The sequence below is a fragment of the Radiomyces spectabilis genome, assembly GCF_025331425.1.
Source record: "Radiomyces spectabilis strain NRRL 2753 chromosome Unknown BYT42scaffold_6, whole genome shotgun sequence".
Taxonomy (NCBI): Eukaryota; Fungi; Mucoromycota; class Mucoromycetes; order Mucorales; family Radiomycetaceae; genus Radiomyces; species Radiomyces spectabilis.
In genome coordinates this window covers 40,882-59,742 of record NW_026251931.1, presented here as the reverse complement: position 1 = coordinate 59,742, position 18,861 = coordinate 40,882, and the positions used below count along the sequence as shown (strand labels likewise).

General features: G+C 44.3%; 7 protein-coding genes across 7 annotated transcripts; 5 read left to right on the top strand and 2 right to left on the bottom strand.

Moving 5' to 3' along the window:
• Positions 1-260: 260 nt before the first annotated feature.
• Positions 261-1,945, bottom strand: BYT42DRAFT_567355 (uncharacterized protein). The gene is made up of 9 exons (XM_051568082.1): positions 1,789-1,945; positions 1,592-1,637; positions 1,484-1,518; positions 1,274-1,377; positions 1,147-1,157; positions 995-1,057; positions 772-926; positions 595-690; positions 261-525 (listed from the first exon to the last, which is right to left on the bottom strand). The coding sequence occupies exons 1-9, from the start codon at positions 1,811-1,813 to the stop codon at positions 413-415; spliced, it is 648 nt and encodes a 215-aa protein (XP_051423423.1). The 5' UTR covers positions 1,814-1,945; the 3' UTR covers positions 261-412.
• Positions 1,946-1,977: 32 nt separating this feature from the next.
• BYT42DRAFT_567352 (NUDIX hydrolase domain-like protein) lies at positions 1,978-3,058 on the top strand. The gene is made up of 6 exons (XM_051568081.1): positions 1,978-2,126; positions 2,213-2,261; positions 2,338-2,399; positions 2,482-2,609; positions 2,663-2,795; positions 2,862-3,058. The coding sequence occupies exons 1-6, from the start codon at positions 2,064-2,066 to the stop codon at positions 2,943-2,945; spliced, it is 519 nt and encodes a 172-aa protein (XP_051423422.1). The 5' UTR covers positions 1,978-2,063; the 3' UTR covers positions 2,946-3,058.
• Positions 3,059-4,059: 1,001 nt separating this feature from the next.
• On the top strand, positions 4,060-8,472 carry BYT42DRAFT_644402 (uncharacterized protein; the record flags this gene model as incomplete). Its single annotated transcript, XM_051572634.1, has 4 exons — positions 4,060-5,307; positions 5,383-7,309; positions 7,380-7,504; positions 7,584-8,472. The coding sequence occupies 4 exons, from the start codon at positions 4,060-4,062 to the stop codon at positions 8,298-8,300; spliced, it is 4,017 nt and encodes a 1,338-aa protein (XP_051423421.1). The 3' UTR covers positions 8,301-8,472.
• Positions 8,473-8,855: 383 nt separating this feature from the next.
• Positions 8,856-10,947, top strand: BYT42DRAFT_567338 (uncharacterized protein). The gene has a single exon (XM_051568080.1). It carries the CDS (start codon positions 9,251-9,253, stop codon positions 10,520-10,522), a length of 1,272 nt encoding a protein of 423 aa, XP_051423420.1. The 5' UTR covers positions 8,856-9,250; the 3' UTR covers positions 10,523-10,947.
• A 468-nt stretch (positions 10,948-11,415) lies between these two features.
• BYT42DRAFT_567337 (uncharacterized protein) lies at positions 11,416-13,248 on the top strand. The gene has a single exon (XM_051568079.1). It carries the CDS (start codon positions 11,532-11,534, stop codon positions 12,960-12,962), a length of 1,431 nt encoding a protein of 476 aa, XP_051423419.1. The 5' UTR covers positions 11,416-11,531; the 3' UTR covers positions 12,963-13,248.
• A 151-nt stretch (positions 13,249-13,399) lies between these two features.
• BYT42DRAFT_613408 (ankyrin repeat-containing domain protein) lies at positions 13,400-14,569 on the top strand (the record flags this gene model as incomplete). The annotated part of the gene is made up of 6 exons (XM_051571730.1): positions 13,400-13,495; positions 13,626-13,724; positions 13,899-13,990; positions 14,066-14,096; positions 14,179-14,246; positions 14,317-14,569. The coding sequence occupies 6 exons, from the start codon at positions 13,400-13,402 to the stop codon at positions 14,567-14,569; spliced, it is 639 nt and encodes a 212-aa protein (XP_051423418.1).
• Positions 14,570-15,788: 1,219 nt separating this feature from the next.
• BYT42DRAFT_473238 (uncharacterized protein) lies at positions 15,789-16,156 on the bottom strand (the record flags this gene model as incomplete). The annotated part of the gene is made up of 2 exons (XM_051563583.1): positions 15,789-15,854; positions 15,989-16,156. Coding segments are annotated over 2 exons (234 nt in total), but the record flags the coding sequence as incomplete, so codon positions are not given.
• Positions 16,157-18,861: the final 2,705 nt, after the last annotated feature.

Below are 18,861 nucleotides of genomic sequence, written 5' to 3'. Positions count from 1 at the left end.
TCACATGACCAGTGCCGTAAAAAGTCGACCAATGACATATAAGCTGTAGATGAATTTTTTCGACCATCAACATGCATGGTAATAAATCGGGAAACAGGAATGTTCACGGATCGGATCCTCTGTCATGTAGTTTTCCTTAATTTCTTTTTAAATAAAGATCCCCATGGATACAAACACCATAGATACAATCGTGGGAAAATGTCGGGTCTCATCATCATCATCAACATCATTCGTCATGTGGTCTGATGTGGCAATTTGAGGGACAAAATGTTTTAATCAAGTATATCTTATTATCGTTAAGCGTAGGTAAAAAAAAAAGCCGTCTGACAGGCGGCTAAAAGATGGGTCATCAAGGGTGCCGGTTATGGCTGGAAATCGTCGAGGATAAATTAAATAGAAAAGAAAAGCCAATCTAGAAACAGCATGATCGTTCCTTTCTCCGTGTTCGCGTACGCTGGGTCATTCGCCTTAAACTTGAATCGCCAAATTGCACACCACTACCACTACGTTCCGGGTCAATTTGCCCTGATTTTCCGATGGTTGTCAATGAAACGCTCTATCTGCCTGTCATCCACGCAAGTGTCATTTTTATACCTGTTTCGATCTTGCTCAAAATAGATCTTGCACATTTGAAAAACATTTCCTCAACACCATCACCGGTTAGTGCACTGGCCTCTAAAAACATCAGTTCTGCGCAAAGTTCAGCCATAAGCGTGTTCAAAACATACAGCACTCGAGTGGTGTTCATGTTTTTTTTGAGAGTTTTCATACCATGTTCCTGGGCGAATCGACTCGCTTCAATATAAGAAACTTCACGTTCATCGGCACGATCGGTCTTGTTACCGACGAGTATAATGACTAGTTCCGGGTTGGCCAGTGATCGTACATCTTTGAGCCACGATCGTACGCCCAAAAAGGTATCTCTACTAGTGTTCCCAGACGAACGCGTTAATCAAAGAGTTCATGGATCCATACTCATGCATATCATACCTACTTGCAGATGTCGTAGACTACTAAAGCGCCTGCTGCCCCACGGAAGTAACTCTTTGTTAATGCGCTGATTTCACGCACTTCAGTACCGATGAACAATCACGAAACCGTCTTCTTTTTTTTCTTTTCCATTTTTCTCAAAATGATCCACCTTACCGAAACCGTTCCTACAAGGCGGGTGGAATCATAAGGCGAATTTTATTTTTTTGCTTTTTGAGAAAGATCCATGTTCTCATGATCGATAATGAACTTTTTTTTTTCAACACATATATATCATATATACCTGTCCTGCAGTATCCCAGATTTGGAGTTTGATGGATTTTTCGACAATGTGAATAATACGCGTGCCAAATTCCATGCCGATCGTATTCACTGAATCTTTCTTAACTGCACATAGAGGGGGAAGGATGAACTCGTTAACAGACATATGTTTACACACAGAGAGAGACGAGCGTCACCGTGACCATGCCACCGAGTTCAGCCCATTACATACATTGATTCTCTAGAAAGTGATGTAAAAGACAGGACCTACAACACACGACATTCAACATGTTTTTATTTCATAACTGACTCTCCAAGTAAAGGAAATAAAAAGACTTACTTTCCTGTACCGGAATCGCCGACGAGCAGCAGCTTTAGTAAAAAATCTAGCCAAAAAAAAAAAAAAAAAAAAAAAAAAAGTCGCCCCATAAAAAAATAGTCCAGTAACAGCACAATAATATGCAGACGAAACGTTTAGTAAGACACACGCAGTCCAACAGAGTCCAAGTCTTGTTTCTGACAGAAGCGCAAGCATACCGTAGGCATCGGCTAGCATCGACATGGTGCCAGTGATAAAAAAAAGGAAAACAAAAAGAAAAAAGCAAAGCAAAAGAGAGAAATGAGCCGAGAGAGAAGAGGAGAGGAGAGAAAGAGGAAAATAAAATAAAAAAAATAACCCGTCCGGAAGTGCAACAGGAAAGGGAAGCGTCGTTCAACAATGTTTATATTCATTCTCAGCCGCTTTGCCTTGGTCAAAGCAGACACAACCTTAATTTGAAAATTTTTGATAGCCTTTTGCTTTATTAACTGTCATGACCATTCAAGGCAAGAAGTTCTACACACTTGTTTTCACATTGGATCAACCCAATCAAAAGGTAACAAACCCCTCTAAAAACTCCCATTACACAACTGGAGCTTGTGTACGACCGACCACGAAACTCAAGCAGGTTCGTCACGTCAGATTCTCCTCGGCATGAAGAAACGAGGATTTGGAATGAATAAATACAATGGCAAGTGTTTCACTCGACGATCTGTACTCTTTTTAAATACGCGATGGATGATAATGATGATGGGTTTAAAAAATAGGCTTTGGGGGCAAGTTGGAACCGGGCGAAACCATTGAAGAAGCGGCGTATCGTGAATTACTGGTTCGTTCAATGAGATGAGGTCTCATGGTAATTGACTTTCCGCACAGCGAGTTCATGTGAAAAAAAAAAAAAAAATGGATAGGAGGAATCATATATCAAGGCCAAAGATATGAAGCATGTTGGGATCAATTTATTCACTTTTGAAAATAATCCCATTGCAATGGAAGTCCATGTATTTGTGACCCTGAATTATGAAGGAACGCCCCTCGAGTAGGTGCTTTCTGATTATTATTATTTTCAGGTTCACTCAATAATGACGGTAGAACTGAAGAGATGAGACCCGAATGGTTCTCATATGATGCTATCCCATATGATCAGATGTGGACCGATGATCGATTCTGGCTTCCCATCGCTTTGGACGGTAAAATGTTTATTGGAGAATACTATTTCGCAGAGGTAACAATATTCATTATTGATCCACCATACCATGCCACCACGTTCTGACCGTTCTCTTTCATCCAGGATCAAAAGACCATCTTGTCCGAGAAATTGGATATTGTGCATGAATTACCACGGGAATTCGATCTTGACAAACGCACCTTTTAAATCAACCACCTGTATCGATCCACCCCAACCCCAATTGTCTTATCAGAGATAACGACCAAATCATTAAATCAATAGACGAGTTTTTTTTTTATCCTTTTGGTTTTCTAGGCTAGTGATGGAAGACATTCTGTTGGACCGTTGAAAGGTAGCCCACTGTGCTTACACACTTTTGGCCAGCAGGCGAGACACTATGGTAGTGTTGTGGTGAATGGGTTGTGACTTCGAAACATCAGTCAATCCATTACGTTCATTTGTATCATTTGTTTCTGCTGAAGAGAAAATCCCAACCTCATGGATGGATTTTTGGAAAATCTGCCTTTTAATCGGAGTAACACGCCGTTAGGAAGAACCAAACACCCCACCTTTCGTCATGATTCGCAAGAAACCGTTTTCAACAAACCTCGCATTGGAGTTCCTTTCTTACCATGGATGTAAGTCTCGGTAAAAGAGGGGAAAGGGATGAATTTCGTCATATTACTGTGTATTGCGTGAGAGTGGTCTTGCTCAACTGACCTGTGATTCAGAAATTTCTCATTGTTCAACATGTCTGGCCAATAAAATAATGGATCTGAAACCACCGAAAAATCTGGCTTGCCAATGAGACCTAGACGACGGATCACCGCCTTTTTTTTACCCAAATGACGAGGACCACGTTCTTGCGCTTTTATCAAAGTGGACCCTGAACGATCAGCTACGATTGGTTGCGGCGGTTGAATGGCGATATGAAAGGAAAAATGTCTAGAAAGATAATGCACTGGACCTGGCAAAGGTGACTGGCCCAATGTGAATCAACATTTAATCATATTGTGTATTTTCTGGGGGGTGGGGGAAGGGGACCGAACAATATGAATCAACACGACACACTAGTCTTACTGGTTCTTTCTGTTTTTTGGTTTTCTGCTCTTTATTACTCTTGCTTCCTCCATTCCTTACCATTCCCCCCCCCCCGCCCGCGCAATCCCATTCACTCATCGCTGGTTTCTCTTTTGTACTGCTTTCCCTTACTTTGCTGTGTAACCATTTGTGCCTGCTGTAATTTTCCCTTTTTATCTGTATTGAAGGATCAAAAAGATAGTATTCGCCCGAGGAAGAGGAGATAGCTTCGAAAAAGAGTATGGCTGGCCAAATCTCCATGATCGCTATTCCTCCATCTATGCCATTGCACATGCCGCCTCAGCCGGGATTCCAGGCACACGACAAGCGGGCCCCCAAGAAAGAGCAAGAATCTCCTGCAGTTCATCCAAATTTGGAAACTCGGCGACTTGCCCCATGCGACCCGCCCGACCGGTCGAATCCATCGTCCACGACCGAACCTTTCTCTAGTAACAAGAATAACGATGCACCGACGTCTACTGCTCCGCCAGCATCTTCTGGTCGCGCATCCGACGACACTAGCCAAAACATATCCGATCATCAATGGCTCAGTGAAGCCGGATACACCATTAAATTGCCTTCGATTCCCGCTTTCACTAGTACCGATTATGAAAGCGGGATCATTCGCGAAGTCCACCATATCATCATCTGTGCTTCGACTATTTATTGCATCAGTATCTTGCATCGGATGGCTTTTTCGACCTGGTCATGGCTGCATTCTTTAGATGTGCTGTGTTGGTCGACGGCCACCTTAGCGACGTGGTGGCATCCTTCCGAAACCTCCTGGCGTCGATATCTTCACATTTTGCAGCTGATCGCCCTGATCACCCTGGTATTGCATGTGGTTCAGGTTTGCGTTTTTTGGAAATGGCGTTGTTCTTATGGTATGCTCCCCACCGCCGTCTCAGTGGTCCTCTGTTATATTGCTCGACGTATGTACAACGTCAATGATCAACAAGCGGATTTGATGCACAAGCATTGGCAGCATCAACAGACAGTAGCGCATAATCGAATGAAAGAGACGTTCAATATCGTTATGAGCGATCGACAAGCGTTTTTCGAAACGATTGCTCAGGAGATCCAGGATACCGCCTTCATGACCACGAGTTTACTGGATCAATTTTCACCCAGCATGGTGCTCAACAATATCCATGAACTGTTAAGCGCTTGCTCCATCGCTATTCCTATTGCCAGTATTTCTGCCGTCAACACCGCCATCCACCAAATCTATCATGTCAGTAGTAACCTGTATCTCATGTCGAAGTTATTACGCCAAAGCCGCGAAGCCATGACAGCTCCAGCGGACGTTGTTCGAAGCACAGCGCGACAGCAATTTGATCTCGGCGATCTCGTTCAAAGCATCGGCGATACCATGGCCGGAATGGCCCTGAAGTTTGATGTCCATCTCGTGGTGAACCATTGCGATAATGGGCTGTACTATGCCAACGTTCTCGGAGACGAAGGCGCTATCAAACATGCAGTGATCAACGTAAGTTACCAATAACGTTTCACTAAATGGCTTAGTGGATCAGCCAAATACAGTGACTGATGCTGAGAGAAATAGCTTGTTCGAAACATCCTGGAAGGCTGCACCCCGGGTGCTTGCATCGAGTTGGGTCTCAACGTTGCTGCTATTGAATCGTCTTCCAAGTTTGATGTGACCATCGAGATTATTCATACCATGTCGCCTGCCATTCCCCTGGGCTTGAATGCCGCTCTCTTACCCAATGCCAACTTTACCGTCCATTTGCTAGAATATATTGGCGCTTCACTCTCCACTGAAGCGTTGGGTGACAATCGCACCAAGTTTGATATCAAGTTGACCATGGAGGCGGGCGAGATCATCGGGCATCGCCCGTTGCACATTGATCGACCTTCGCAGATGCTGGACAAACATTTGGACGACATTGAGTACGCGAATGAACCGTCTTCCAAAGAATTGCTGGATTTCATTGGTACCTTGAAAGGGTCCAAGATGGTATTGCATGCGCCCGAGCAGAGTATTTTTGCCAAACATCTAACCAGCTGCCTGGCCAGCTGGAATGTCGATATCAGCCATATCCCGGTATCGGGCTTCAATGAATCCCACCATGGATCTGATACCTCGACCGACGCGACGAAACACGACTTCAATTCCGACGCTACCTCGCCCAATGGGTCCTGCGCTTCACGGCATTCCAGTATTTCATCGTCCGTTTCCGAAGCACGGTCCATCGCCTCGGTTTTTTCCAATCGATCTTCCGCAGGCAGTGCCAAAGTTCCGTCGCCCGCCATCGAAGAAGAACACTTGCACTCCATCCCTCCGGCTTTTATCCTGATTGATGATGATATACTGTCATTGAAGCGAAAATTGCGGGAGTGCTATGGCACGCCTGCAAGCCATGTCGGCACCCATCCTTCTCCGGCGCGCGGTCATCGATCGCTCAAGAGTAACATAAAATCGCATGGTCATCAGGCAATGACCACCGGCATCATCTTCTTCACTTCGCTAAAGAACTTTAAATACATACGCGATACCATCCATTGGCTGTCCATGTTGCCAAATTACCACCCGGCTTCCACACCTCGTGTCGTGGTCGTCCCGAAACCGGCCGGCCCACGACGTTTCTTGACAGCCTTGTATACAGCGGCCAAAAACGTGATTGTCGAGCCCCAGTTCATTCCCATCGCTACCTCACCGGTGAGTCCGGTGGTGACGCCGTTGTTAAACTCTTTGGGACCGACGACGCCTTCACAAGAAATGTGGACCCTCGGTCGCAATATGCATGGACGACCACGACTTACGCCTGGTCCAGCTACAACCGACAATGTCACTGAACGCGACAACTATTTCGCCAACCACCGAAGAACAAGCAGTGCCAGCACCCCAGGCCGACTAGGCAATGCGTCATCCGTCGCCTCGTTGGCCCAAGTCAACCAACCAGCGTCCAACAGTGTTTCGTCTCAGGGAAGTACCGCTTCCGCTTCGTCCACTGCGTCGGATTCGAGCAAACGCCGTTTGCGATCTCACAGTGGCGCGCATGCCAGTGGACGACGATCATTTTTGGAAATGACGCATTCGGCCTCCACGGCTCCACCCCAACCACCCCAATCCCCCAAGGAACCGCGGTCACCTCACCTGAGTAATACCACAGATCGTATGCGAAGAATGAGCAGTTTCACACTTCAGTCGCCCAGGTCGTCAACAGCAGAACAGGAAGAAACTTACGGGACGGAAAATGACAATGGAGAAACGAAGGGAACCGAAAAGGATCTACCGAAAGATGAAGCAAATAAAACAAACGAGGTACCGTCCCCAGAGCGGCCGGAGATGGCTGAAGTGTCGGCGTCAGACAGTATGGTCAATCTATCAACGTCTACTCCTGCCCCGAGCGCAGAAACCGACAAAAATCATCAAAGTCGCTTCAAGCTTAGCAACCGTAAACGAAAAGCTAAAAACAACACGGCCAACAAATCCAACAGTCCGCCTATCAATGTGCTTATTGTCGAAGGTAAATCGATTAACCCCCTTTTCGTCAGTGTGCTAAACTTCTTTGGCTGACGAGTGAATGTCTTTTTAAGATAATATGATCAATCAAGCTATTTTATCCACCTGGATGAAGAAACACAAGATCAAATGTTCGGTAGCGAGCAATGGTCAGGAAGCCGTGGATAAATGGAAATCGGGAGGATTCCATCTCGTGCTGGTAAGGCCAATAAGAGAGAAAGTGCCTTCTGTGGCCACTTTGGAGAGACAAATATCAATTCTCTGACACGATGTGGTAGATGGATATTCAATTGCCGGTAATGAATGGCTTGGATGCCACGCGAATGATTCGCACGATTGAACGGGAGCAGAGAACGGGTGTTTTACCCATGACGCAAGGTCAAGCGAAAAAAATGATTCAAGAAAATATTGACGGAAAGAAGGCCAAGGATAGTTCTGCTGGCGCGTCGTTGTCGATGCCTTCTGTCTTCCGGTCGCCCGTCATTATCGTAGCGCTTACAGCGTCGTCCCTGGAATCCGATCGACAAGCGGCGCTGGCAGCGGGGTGTAACGACTTTCTAACCAAGCCTGTGAGTCTGGAATGGCTGGAGAAAAAGATCACCGAGTGGGGATGTATGCAAGCCTTGATTGATTTCGAAGGATGGAGAATGTGGAAACGATCGGCAGATGCGGCATTGGCGTCGGCCAACCAGCGCGTCACCGCAATAGAGTTGTCGGCGAATGCCGCTAAATCCGAGAACGCGGGTGCGGCTAACCCTGAAAAAGAGCAGCCCACCTCTGCCAAGACAACAAGTGCAAGGAAAGGAGTTTTGTTACGAGGCGCTTCGGAGTTGGTACAAAAACGACGAACGTCTTCCATGCTGGGCGAAAAGGCCATCAGTCGTTTACAAAAACTCCAGTCCGTTAAAAGTTGCCCCGAAACCAAGTTTGTTACCATGGCTGTTTCATCTCTCGTTCAGGAAAAGAATGCAGTGCAGCAGGAGGCGGCGGGGTAGTGTGTGTATATGTTTATTACGGTTCTTTCCTCCATTTCACAATAACCCCACGTGGTTTGTACAATATCGGCGATGAGATGCAGTTAGTTCTTCTTCCCTTTATGCATTTACATTTTTTTTTTTTACATGTTGATTTTTTATTCGTTAGTCATATCTACTTTTTTTGAATACACAACCATCTACCGTAGTGAAACCATACGAGATGATCAAAAGCACGGTATGACACCAGACGTCAGATCGACAAAGTAGGTCGTACCGTTCAGTCAATCTAATGATGAACACAGAGTAATCAAACGCAATGGGCTTTGATATTGCAATAAAAATTTGGGATGATTGAGTGTTACAATAAAAAAAAAGACAATAAATAATCAAAATAAAAATGTGTGACAGAAAAGCATGAACAGGGTTGAATGAACAAGGAGAACATAATTCACTATATATGATGAAGCAACTGTAGGGAACACAAAGCGGAAAAGAAAAAAAAAAGGGGGGGGGGAAGGGTGCGCAAGTTTTTCCTGGAAGATAATAGTCGGAAAATGAGGGAGGTCGGGCATGGTCTTTTTGACGGAAAGCTAAACATGGAAACCCTCACGCTTTCTCTTTCCCATCCATTTCAATCCTTGATTCTGTTGTGGACGGATAGTTGTCATTCTCCTTCCTCTCCTTTGTGCAAAAAAAAAGTTCCAGTTTCTCATTGTTATCATCTGTTTTTTTTTTCTGAAGATTCTTCTAAACCTCTTTTTTCTTCTTCTTCTAATTGTTGTACTTCGTTCCTCCTTTTTCTTTCCTTTGACTTTATTATTGCTGTTGCCAGATTACTATCATCGCAGCAACACTGTCTACTTTCACTCCTTTATTTACTAGACTCAATAACGAAACCATCTGATTCAGATCTCTTGTTTTAATCTTTTTTTTTGTAGTATCGTTGGCCTCTCTTTTAATTGATAAAGATGACCAACACTACTTTTCAGCAGCCTCAGCGGTTCACTCCTCGCCCGGCTGCCAAAGACGTCGCTTTCTTTGATGAAGACGATTTTGACGATGATGAAGAAGTAGATAGCTTTATCACCGATTTCACAAATGGGACAATAGATTCTTTGGACGCTCATCGAACCGATGATACGCTCACGTTGGCGCGATTTCTGGCCAACACGGGCCCTGAGGAGTTTTCAAAAAATGGCAAAAAACAGAATCAACAACTGAAGCGAGCCTCACGTTTACTGAACCGCCTCCGTAAGCGACCGTCTACCAAATCATCACTAACATCGTCGGCGACACTGTTGAATACTTCCATTGCCGGGGCACCAAAAAAGACCCACATCCCACTCCCCGTCTACACTCCTCCCAGTCTCACCTCGACTGAATCCAGCGAAGAGAATTCTCAATCCGAGCCACAACCTCGGCCTGTACAGAGGCCCAATTCACGTATTACAGCGACATCGACGTTACGTGATTCAGGAGTGTACAGTGAAGTGTCGGATAAAGACTCAGTGGCTCCACCGGTACCTCCCTTCCCATCTACTACCGCGGCATCGGTCAACGAATTGCATTTTCCCGTACCGCCTTCACTTCCTCTAAAGTCGCAAGCCCGTTCGCAACCACGACGACCTGCCCCATTACCAGCTTCAGTGGCTTCGGCCGCTATTGCTGCTGCGTGTCGCAACAGCGCTGCGTCATTTGACTATGAACCACGCACATTATCCATTTGTTCCAATCTGTCAGACAAGTCGGTACTGAGATCAGTCCCTGCGGCGGCCCTGAAACGTCGGTCCGTTCGAATTCGGCATGCTCAGGTGCAGACGCAAACCGCAACGGGTCAGCACCAGCCGCCCTCCAGCGGGGCAGCCTCCAGTCCGGAAACGGATCGACGAGCTTGTCCTCACTGTCATCAAGTGATTTCGCCGTCGGTTCCCTTGACAGCCACCGAGCCACGACGTCTGTCGTGTCCTCCCGTGTTAGCTTCCGGCAAGTTATTAAAAGCGGTTACGGATAAGCTGAATGAATCGACCATGACCGACGAAGCCAAGATGTTGCTGGGTATGATTGAACAACTCAAAATGCAACTGGCCGAGGAACAGCAGTCTCGTATGATTCTCGAGAAAGCTATCATGTCCCGTCAGATGGAAGGAACGCACAAAATGGACCAGGTAGCCCGTGAAAAAGATCGATGGAAAGGTGATTGTCTCTGGTTGAGTGATCGCATAGCCTTGCTTCCCGAATAAAGTAGGTCGGTCATCTTAGGGTTTACATAGTTCTCCTTCCCATTCTCTTTTTTTTGTTTCACTTGCCATTCCTTTTGTTTATGTTCCCTTTTTTGCCGTGTTTCTGTTTTTTTTCCTCTCCTACTTGTGTTCTTTTTGTACCTTTCCTTTCTCTCTCTTTTTGCTTCCTGTTTGCTATAGTAACGAAAGTTAATTGAACCCAGTCCTATCTTTATTCGCTTGTTTCTTGGTGAAACCATTTATCACCTTGTCTCTCCTTTCTTTATTCTCTCCATCCATTCCTTATTATCTTATTATTATATTCAGAATAAACTATTCATATAATCCTGCTGTTCCATTATATGCACTAATGCCTGTTATTTTTCTAAATCATCAACATTTTGCAGACATACTGCTTCCAATTTCCGGTTTTCACTGTTTCGATTTTCCCACCTTTTTTTTCAATTTTGCCAATCTGAGATTGGTCGTTTTTTTTTCTTTCTTTTTCCTTTTGAAAAAGACAAAGGTAAGATGACACCGATACTGTAACCCATGTTTAGTGGGAACAAGTGACAAGTGATGATATTGGTCAGATCAGTTCAGTTCAGTTCATGTGGCCAAGTGAGCAAGAGTAACCTACCGGATGATTATGGAAAATTCACTTTTTGTTACCATGGAATGTGGATGAAATTGTGAATCACGTTGAATCGTTCCATTCATCGTATAAAGAGATGATTCGTCTGATAACCCATGGATAATGGGTTGTGCAGACTTGGATTTTTTATGGCAATCCATTCAGATCTATTCATTGTGGCAAGGGCTATTTCTTTTTTTCTTCATTGAAATCACGCTCTATCTCCGACTGTGCCCATTGGTTGTGACCTCGCTTTTTTCTTGGTCGGGTCTGTCAGCGAGAGAGATAGACCAGCACTGGGGAAATCATCCCATTTCCATTTCTTATTTTTCTTTCTTTATCAAACCAACTGTACTACCTTCATACCTTTTTTTTCTTATTTCCGCTGTTCTCTCCATGGGTCAAACCTATTCCAGTCAGAATAATCATACCAATAACACAGATAACACCAACAATAATAATGGTCGACCTCCAAGACGACGCACAGCACAGTCAACAGGAGGCGCTTCATTACGGAGAAGAGCCGTAAGACCACGAACCAGAGCTCAAACCTTGAGATCAAGGCGTCATGATCCTATCGATACAACTGGTCGAAGATCTCGTCAAGCGGCGTCATCCTCTCGTAACAATGCAACGACAGACCCATTGGCGTCCGCAGGCGCAAGTACCTCCAACCCAACTAATCCTGCCAGAGTTCAACAGCAATCACCAAGCACTCCATCGGCTACCTCTATCCCGACCGCTGATCCAATGTCATCTATTCATTCGACTCTAATGACGCATGCCACAGCTATTGCACAAACCGCTGCTTCTCAGATTGATAATCGCAACAGTAGCTTCCATCGGCATACCACCGCCTTTTCTAGATTTATCACCGATGTCATCACGGAAGCTGTTATGCAATCGTTCAATGAGCGTCGCGAACAGCTGTTTGGAGAAGGAAGTGAAGAAGCCGCTACCATGTCTTCGTTATCTTCCGCAGCCTTACCAACCACATCTCTTCCCTCGTCTTCTTCGCCATCGCCGACCTCACCTTCTGCATCAGCATCAGCTTCGGCATCGGCGTCGGCCGAACCGCAGCAGCGAATAGGAATGGATCTTTCAAGCGATTGGTTACAAGAACAACAGCAGCAAGCTGAGATTGAACATGGAGAACATGGGAATAACTCTTTCTTCCGGTTTGTACGGATGCCAGTGACAGTGAATGAAGACGATCCATCCGCGGAAGCGGTGGCTGCGACGCATGAACAGGACACCTCCACCGACGTTGCTGGTCAACGTACGATCATGATGCCGGTTTTTATTCTCGGTTATCGAACCCCGGTCCAGCATCGACGAACGAGAGTTCCACCGCCGGAATCAGCTGCAGAAAACGAAAATCCCAACTTGCGGAGGAGTCAACGTATTCGGGAACGACAACAACAACAATCGGCTCGAACCGAGACGGAAGTCAGTCACGGACGATGGGTCGTGTATGTGATTAGCGGTACCAATTCGGCCGGCATGATGCCCTCCATGCTGGGCGATAATCCTTCCTACGAAGACCTGTTATCGTTGGCTAATATCATTGGTCCCGCACGACGAATGACGACGACGCAGGAAGCGATCAATGTCCACATTCCGCTCCACGCATTCACAGCGCAGGTGAAACAGTCCATGGTGGGCGATCAAGATCGGTGTCAAGTATGCTTGGATGATTTCAAAGCGCAAGATCCAGTACGCGTTTTGACATGTCATCACGGATTTCATCGAGATTGTATCGACAAGTGGTTGATGGAGGGGAAAAACGAATGTCCACTTTGCCGTGAAGTCCCGGTACCTTCCTAAGAATAGACAAAATGTCAATGATAACCAAAGGATCGGTCCATCAAAAAGCCGACCCAAAAGAAACATTGTGACAAGCGATCCGGTTTAACAACCCCACGCTATTTATGATCATCTTTATCACCATCGGAAATTGCCATTATTATTTCGTGTTATTTGGTCCCACTGCATCTGCCTTTTTTTTCTTTTTTATAGCCCAGTATATGCAACTCGAAAGATGCATGGCTCATAGTTTAGACTGGATATTGTTGAGATCAAACATAATAAAATAAAACATCATGATAACAACAACTGTATTGACCGTCGCTTAAACATCAGCAAGCATGACACAAAAACGGCCTGGAACTTTTATTCATGTGACTGCATGTTCAAAATTTCCAATCATCTGTGCGCAGTTGACCTTTTTTTTTGTCGGATTGACCTCTTTATCAAGTTGCACCATGCTGAATTTATACACGGCTGCTTACGAAGGAAAACTGTTTGTTGTACAGCAACTTTTAGAAAATGAACCCACTGCTATTGAAAGTAAAGATGAGGTATGTACATTTGGGTCATTCCCCGTTCCGTGACTATTTCAACACGCGTATGATGGATCTCATGACTTTGGGAACCACGAACCGCGAATGGGTTCAAATACTGTACTCACGTGCTATTACGGATACGCAGGATGAACGCAACGCGTTGCATTGGGCGGCCATGGGCGGACGTCTCGATGTTGTGGAATATCTGCTAAATGAAGGAGCCAACGTAAATGCGGCGGACGATGTAAGAAAACAGAAAACGAACGCTCTGTGAGGCGTGAACTGAGTTTCATGCAAATTTTCGTAGTCAGGCTGGACGCCACTTTTGATTGCATGTAAAGAGTCAAGGGATAATCCATTCATGTCCGAAGAGGTGGTTAACTAACCGTTATTTTCCTCTTCCATTTTTTGCCACTAGCTTCGTCTGGACATGGTAATGTCGTACAATGTCTACTTGAACACGGCGCTGATCCGAGTGTCCAAAATGAAAGTGGACAAACCGCATTGTGCGTAAGCCAAAAAATTTGGGTGCCCGCTGTTGTCATAGTACAAACGCACTAAGGGATAATGTTTGTTCTTATCTAGGCACTACGCCGCATCCAAAGGCAACGTTGAGGTACACTGTTTTTTTTAACAGTCTCCAAATGACTGAGCGTGTGTTGTCAGACAAAATCTCATGACTTTTCTCCTTTTTGTAGGTTTGTCGACTGTTGCTAGAACACAAGGCGGCGGTGAATGCGATCAATAAGATAAAGCAAACACCATTGTAAGGTTTCATTTGATTTACCATACACAGGTTGAGGAAGTGGCTTGAATCTTAACTACACTAAATATAGACATCGGGCGGCTGCACAAGGTTCCACTCCTCTTGTCAACGCTTTGCTGCATGCAAAGGCACGTCTGAATCCGAAAGACTTTGAAGGGAACACGCCCTTACATCTTGCTTGTGAAGAAGGTCATGGTGATACCGCTGCGGTTTTGTTACAAAATGGAGCGGATGTGGATGCGTTGAACCTCGAGGGTAAATCGTCCTTGGATCTGACCACGGCACCTTTGCGATCGTTTTTGAACCGATATATTGAAGAGTGAGATGGGGAGAGTGAGGTTGGGTTGGGGGGAAGAATTTCTGCGCTTGTTCTTTCTTCCGGTCAAGGATTGTCTCCTCAATCGGGACGTTAACAATTTGTAAGCCAGATGCTGTTGTTGGTTTGTAATTGTGACACGGGCTTGGCATCCACGAAATTGTTGTGAAACGATAATTGACGTTACCTACGGACGATGATGGATGATCTTTATTATTAAAAGCGATCAATCAATATTTGTTGTGATTCTTTGGTAGCAATATGGAGTTCGATGTTGCCGCGGCTTGAGATGGAAACTCCTTTTTTCTTTTTCATATGTCTTGCTCCTCGGGTGTGACTTGAACTTCGGATAAAGTGAGGAAAAAAGGATATTGGCAATGCAGGTCATACAAAAAAATTCCGTGGGCGGATTCGGCATCATCAATATCAGGCAGAGATCGACAGCAGAAAAATAGGAATACAGAAAAAAACTCAGATCATGTTGCACCACTTCAGAGCAAAAAAAGGTTACATATAGTCATAATCCATCTGACTTTTTTTTGATTAACAGCAGGATATATAAACGATTCAATTACAGAACATTATAAATAAGCAAGCCACTTTTCTGAAAAAGGGAGCAAAACGAGGGTTGGTGGTAAGAGAGAGTAAGAGAGAGAGAGAGAGAGAAAAGAGGCATAAAAAAGGGCAAGACAAATCATGAAAAAAGGGATAAAAAGAAAAAGAGATAAGAGAAAAAGGAATCAAACATATCGAAAATGAGTGCACAAAGTAAAGATCATAAATATATTTATGATTTCCTTTGTTCTGATTTCTCTCTTTCTTTTTTCATCTTACAATTGAGCATTTTGGAGGACGGATAAATGATTCAAACAGAATAAATTAATAAAGGCTTCACTCTCTTCCAATCTTTCTTGAAAATGAAAGGGAAGGACAACCAGCATCCAAATAATAAAAAACGAAAAATAAACAATATACATGAAAGGATGAAAAGAACACGTTGGTCGCACTTTTTTGTTTCTTGTCTAATAAAACGTGCCCATGGTCATCGTGTGTTGCAAAGGCGGATATGACTGAAATTGTGTAGGCGGGTATGGAGGGGGTGGCATCACGGTAGCCGAGTGCTGTACGTGCTGTGTTGGTTGCTGCTGCTGGTGGTGATGATGATGATTACTTTGTTGTTGATGCTGTTTCATCGCTTCTTCGGCGGCTTTTTTGGCAGCTTCTCGTTCCTTTTTCTGACGCCTCCATTCTTTTCGCATTTCTTTAAATTCAGTGGGATGCCGTTTGGGACCCTAAACGTTTCAACAGAAAAATGAACGTTTGATTAGTCATACTATGTACAGGGAATCATTTTTTTTCATACGTTATTTATTTATCTATTTATTATTTTTTTTCCTCGTTTTCCTTTTCGGTTGGGTATACTTACGTGTTTTTGCATACTCACATGAGCGTTCAGATGGTTCAAGGTGCCATAAGCCTTTGTACAACCGGGCCAATTGCAGTGATAAAGTCGTTCAATTTCATCATATCTTCGGCGAGGTCTTTTTTTCTGATTGGTACCGGGGATAGCCACAAACGAATATATTTTATCGGACGAAGTACTAGAAACTGAGGTCTGACGTACGCGACGAGTGTCGTCGGTGGGACGCATATACCCGGCAGCAGCAGCCGCGGCCGCGGCCGCTGCGGCCACACCGGCTGCTGTGGAGGGATCACCGTTATTTGAAAACATGGCTGTCGTGTCGATGGGGAGCATCGGTTGCGGCATTGGAGTGAAACTTTGTTCCACCAACATTGGATTCGTTGTGGGGAAAATAGTCGCGGAGGGAACGGCTGGTGCAGCTGTAGCAGACGGTGCCGGAGTTGTTGAGGAAGGATTGGCCGTTACCAAGGAAGCTGAAGGCAACAAAGGATCGGTGGGCTGAGTAGAGGTGGGCTGAGAATGGGCCAAAGCGTAATCGCCATAGTAAATTGGTTGAGAAGGATACAGACTATTCTGTGTCATAGGTTGACTGGTAGTCAAAGGTAACGTTGTTGCTGTGGGTGGAGGTAAAGGTGGAGCCGCCATTTGTTGTTGCTGCTGCTGTTGTTGCTGTTGTTTTTGTACTTCAGCAGCGACGGCTGCGGCGGCCATGGCGGTACTGGTAACATCGCTGTTGGATGGATTTCCTTTACCACGGTTTTGTTCAGTTAATATGTGAGATAAAGGTGGTAATGAACGAAGTTCAAGTGGCTGGAGATAAGGTGCTGTCTGTTGCCTTCGAGCCAGTAAACTGTTTTCCGCGGGTGAAGCTGCAGCTGCCACATTGCTGCTGGTGTGTGTTGATGGATATCCTACTGGAAACGAAGCCGGGTGTGCCATCGTGGTGCGGAGTCGACTAGACACAACTTATATAGAATAAAATGCAACAGGGAAAATAAAATAAAAAAGAAACGTAGAACCAAAGTAAAGAAAGGATCAAATATAAGTAAAAAAGTCAAAGGTAGAAAAAAAAAGGAACGAGAAGCAGAAATTCAATATTTAAGGGACACTGTAAAAAAAAAAAAAAAAAAATAGAAATGAAGCTGCCTGTGTTTGGCATATGCTTTGTTGCGGAGTTATATATGACGTCAAAAGTAAACCGGGCACCGATGTTTGTTACTCCTTCTTGAACGGGAACTGCTATTTGTAGCATGCAATTTCTTTTTCATCATTTGAGCGGGATTTTTTTTTTCTGGAGATGACGCAACCGGCTCTCCTGAATAACTTGCTTTTTTTTGTGGCTGTCTCTATCGTTATGAAATCAGGTTGTGAAGAGATAATACAGTGGAATAGATTTTCCTTCGCTTGGAAAAAATGGAACCCACCATTTCAATCCTTGGAAAACCTACCATTCAATCAACAGAAAATCCCTTTTTAAGGTATATTGATCATCATATTTGGGAACATTCATGATCGATCTTCAAAGCGGAGAATCATTCACAGCAACGATGTCTCAATAAACTTTTTTTGTCTATCATTCATATATTGTTTGAAAGATGCCTCGCTCATTTCTCCTCGACAGAATTCTTACAGCATTCTAGATTTACATGCCACAAATCAGCAACACACTTTTTAATACAAAGCTCGCATTCAAATTACCATCCAATTTTACTGTGGATGAAATTACAACCCCCTCTCCACGCTTGCCAAGCTTCTTTTTATTCCCAAAATGTAATAAATCATGCAGCATCACTCAAAAGCTCCTCTGGCAAAATAAACAGGATCACCCGCACCTCATCTAACTATCACTGCAACGGTTACGTCTTGCACTGTGTTCTTTGTAAACCTTACTAATTGATTGGTTCGCCAGGATTCAAAAAACTGATTTGACCGGAAGCGGTTATTAAAACCCACAAACTGGGGTCACAAATATCGCAACAGAGAAACATCCAACGACAACTTTATGAAACACAAACAAACACCTTGCATAAAATTGGCTTCCCATATTTAGGTTACCACTGTTGATCTGCATAATCTGATTTCTTTCATTACTGTTGTGCTGTTTGATCTGTTACCATACGATGAACAAATGACAAGAACAATAATAGCTGAATCCAATTCTTTATCACGGAGATCTTGGAATAACAGCAGCGCCGATTTTTCGGATGGTCACGTCATTTTTTCAATAAAGGCAGCTTGAAAATCCCTTGCTCTAGTAGTACAATGGCGCATGAATACATCGTCGAAAGCAACCATATAGAGTAGTCAATTACTGATCGCGCCACGATATTTTTTAAACACAAGACATTGAAGCACACTAACTATAAAATACGATGATTAGACACCCACTGTTGGCTGTGAACCATCGACAGCGCAAACCAGAATGTGCCACAGTTTACACCGTTTATCCCCATCACATCCATTATCCCCACTCGTATGCACATCACTCCAGCCGCTGAAAAACAACAGAAGACTTACGTCATTTTGACATTACCCACGGATTTGCGAAAAAAAAAAGATCGGAAGATCCAAACATGGTTAGGACATACATAAGGTTATCCAGAAAATTTATATTCTTCCACATTCTCAGCTGATCTCACGAACGCGGGAACGCCAAATTTTATTGAAATGCAACAACAGTAACAACAAGCAACAGCAAACGTTTTCATCATCATGTTCATGTCAAGAGGATAAATACAAGAACCTCAGTTTAATTTTCTGCTATCGTGATCATTCTTTGCGATGCTAAAGCGACAAACCAAACAACAACGACAACAAAAATAAAAATAAAAATAAAAGGGCTCCACATAGGATAGGCGACGGATTGGGGAATCACA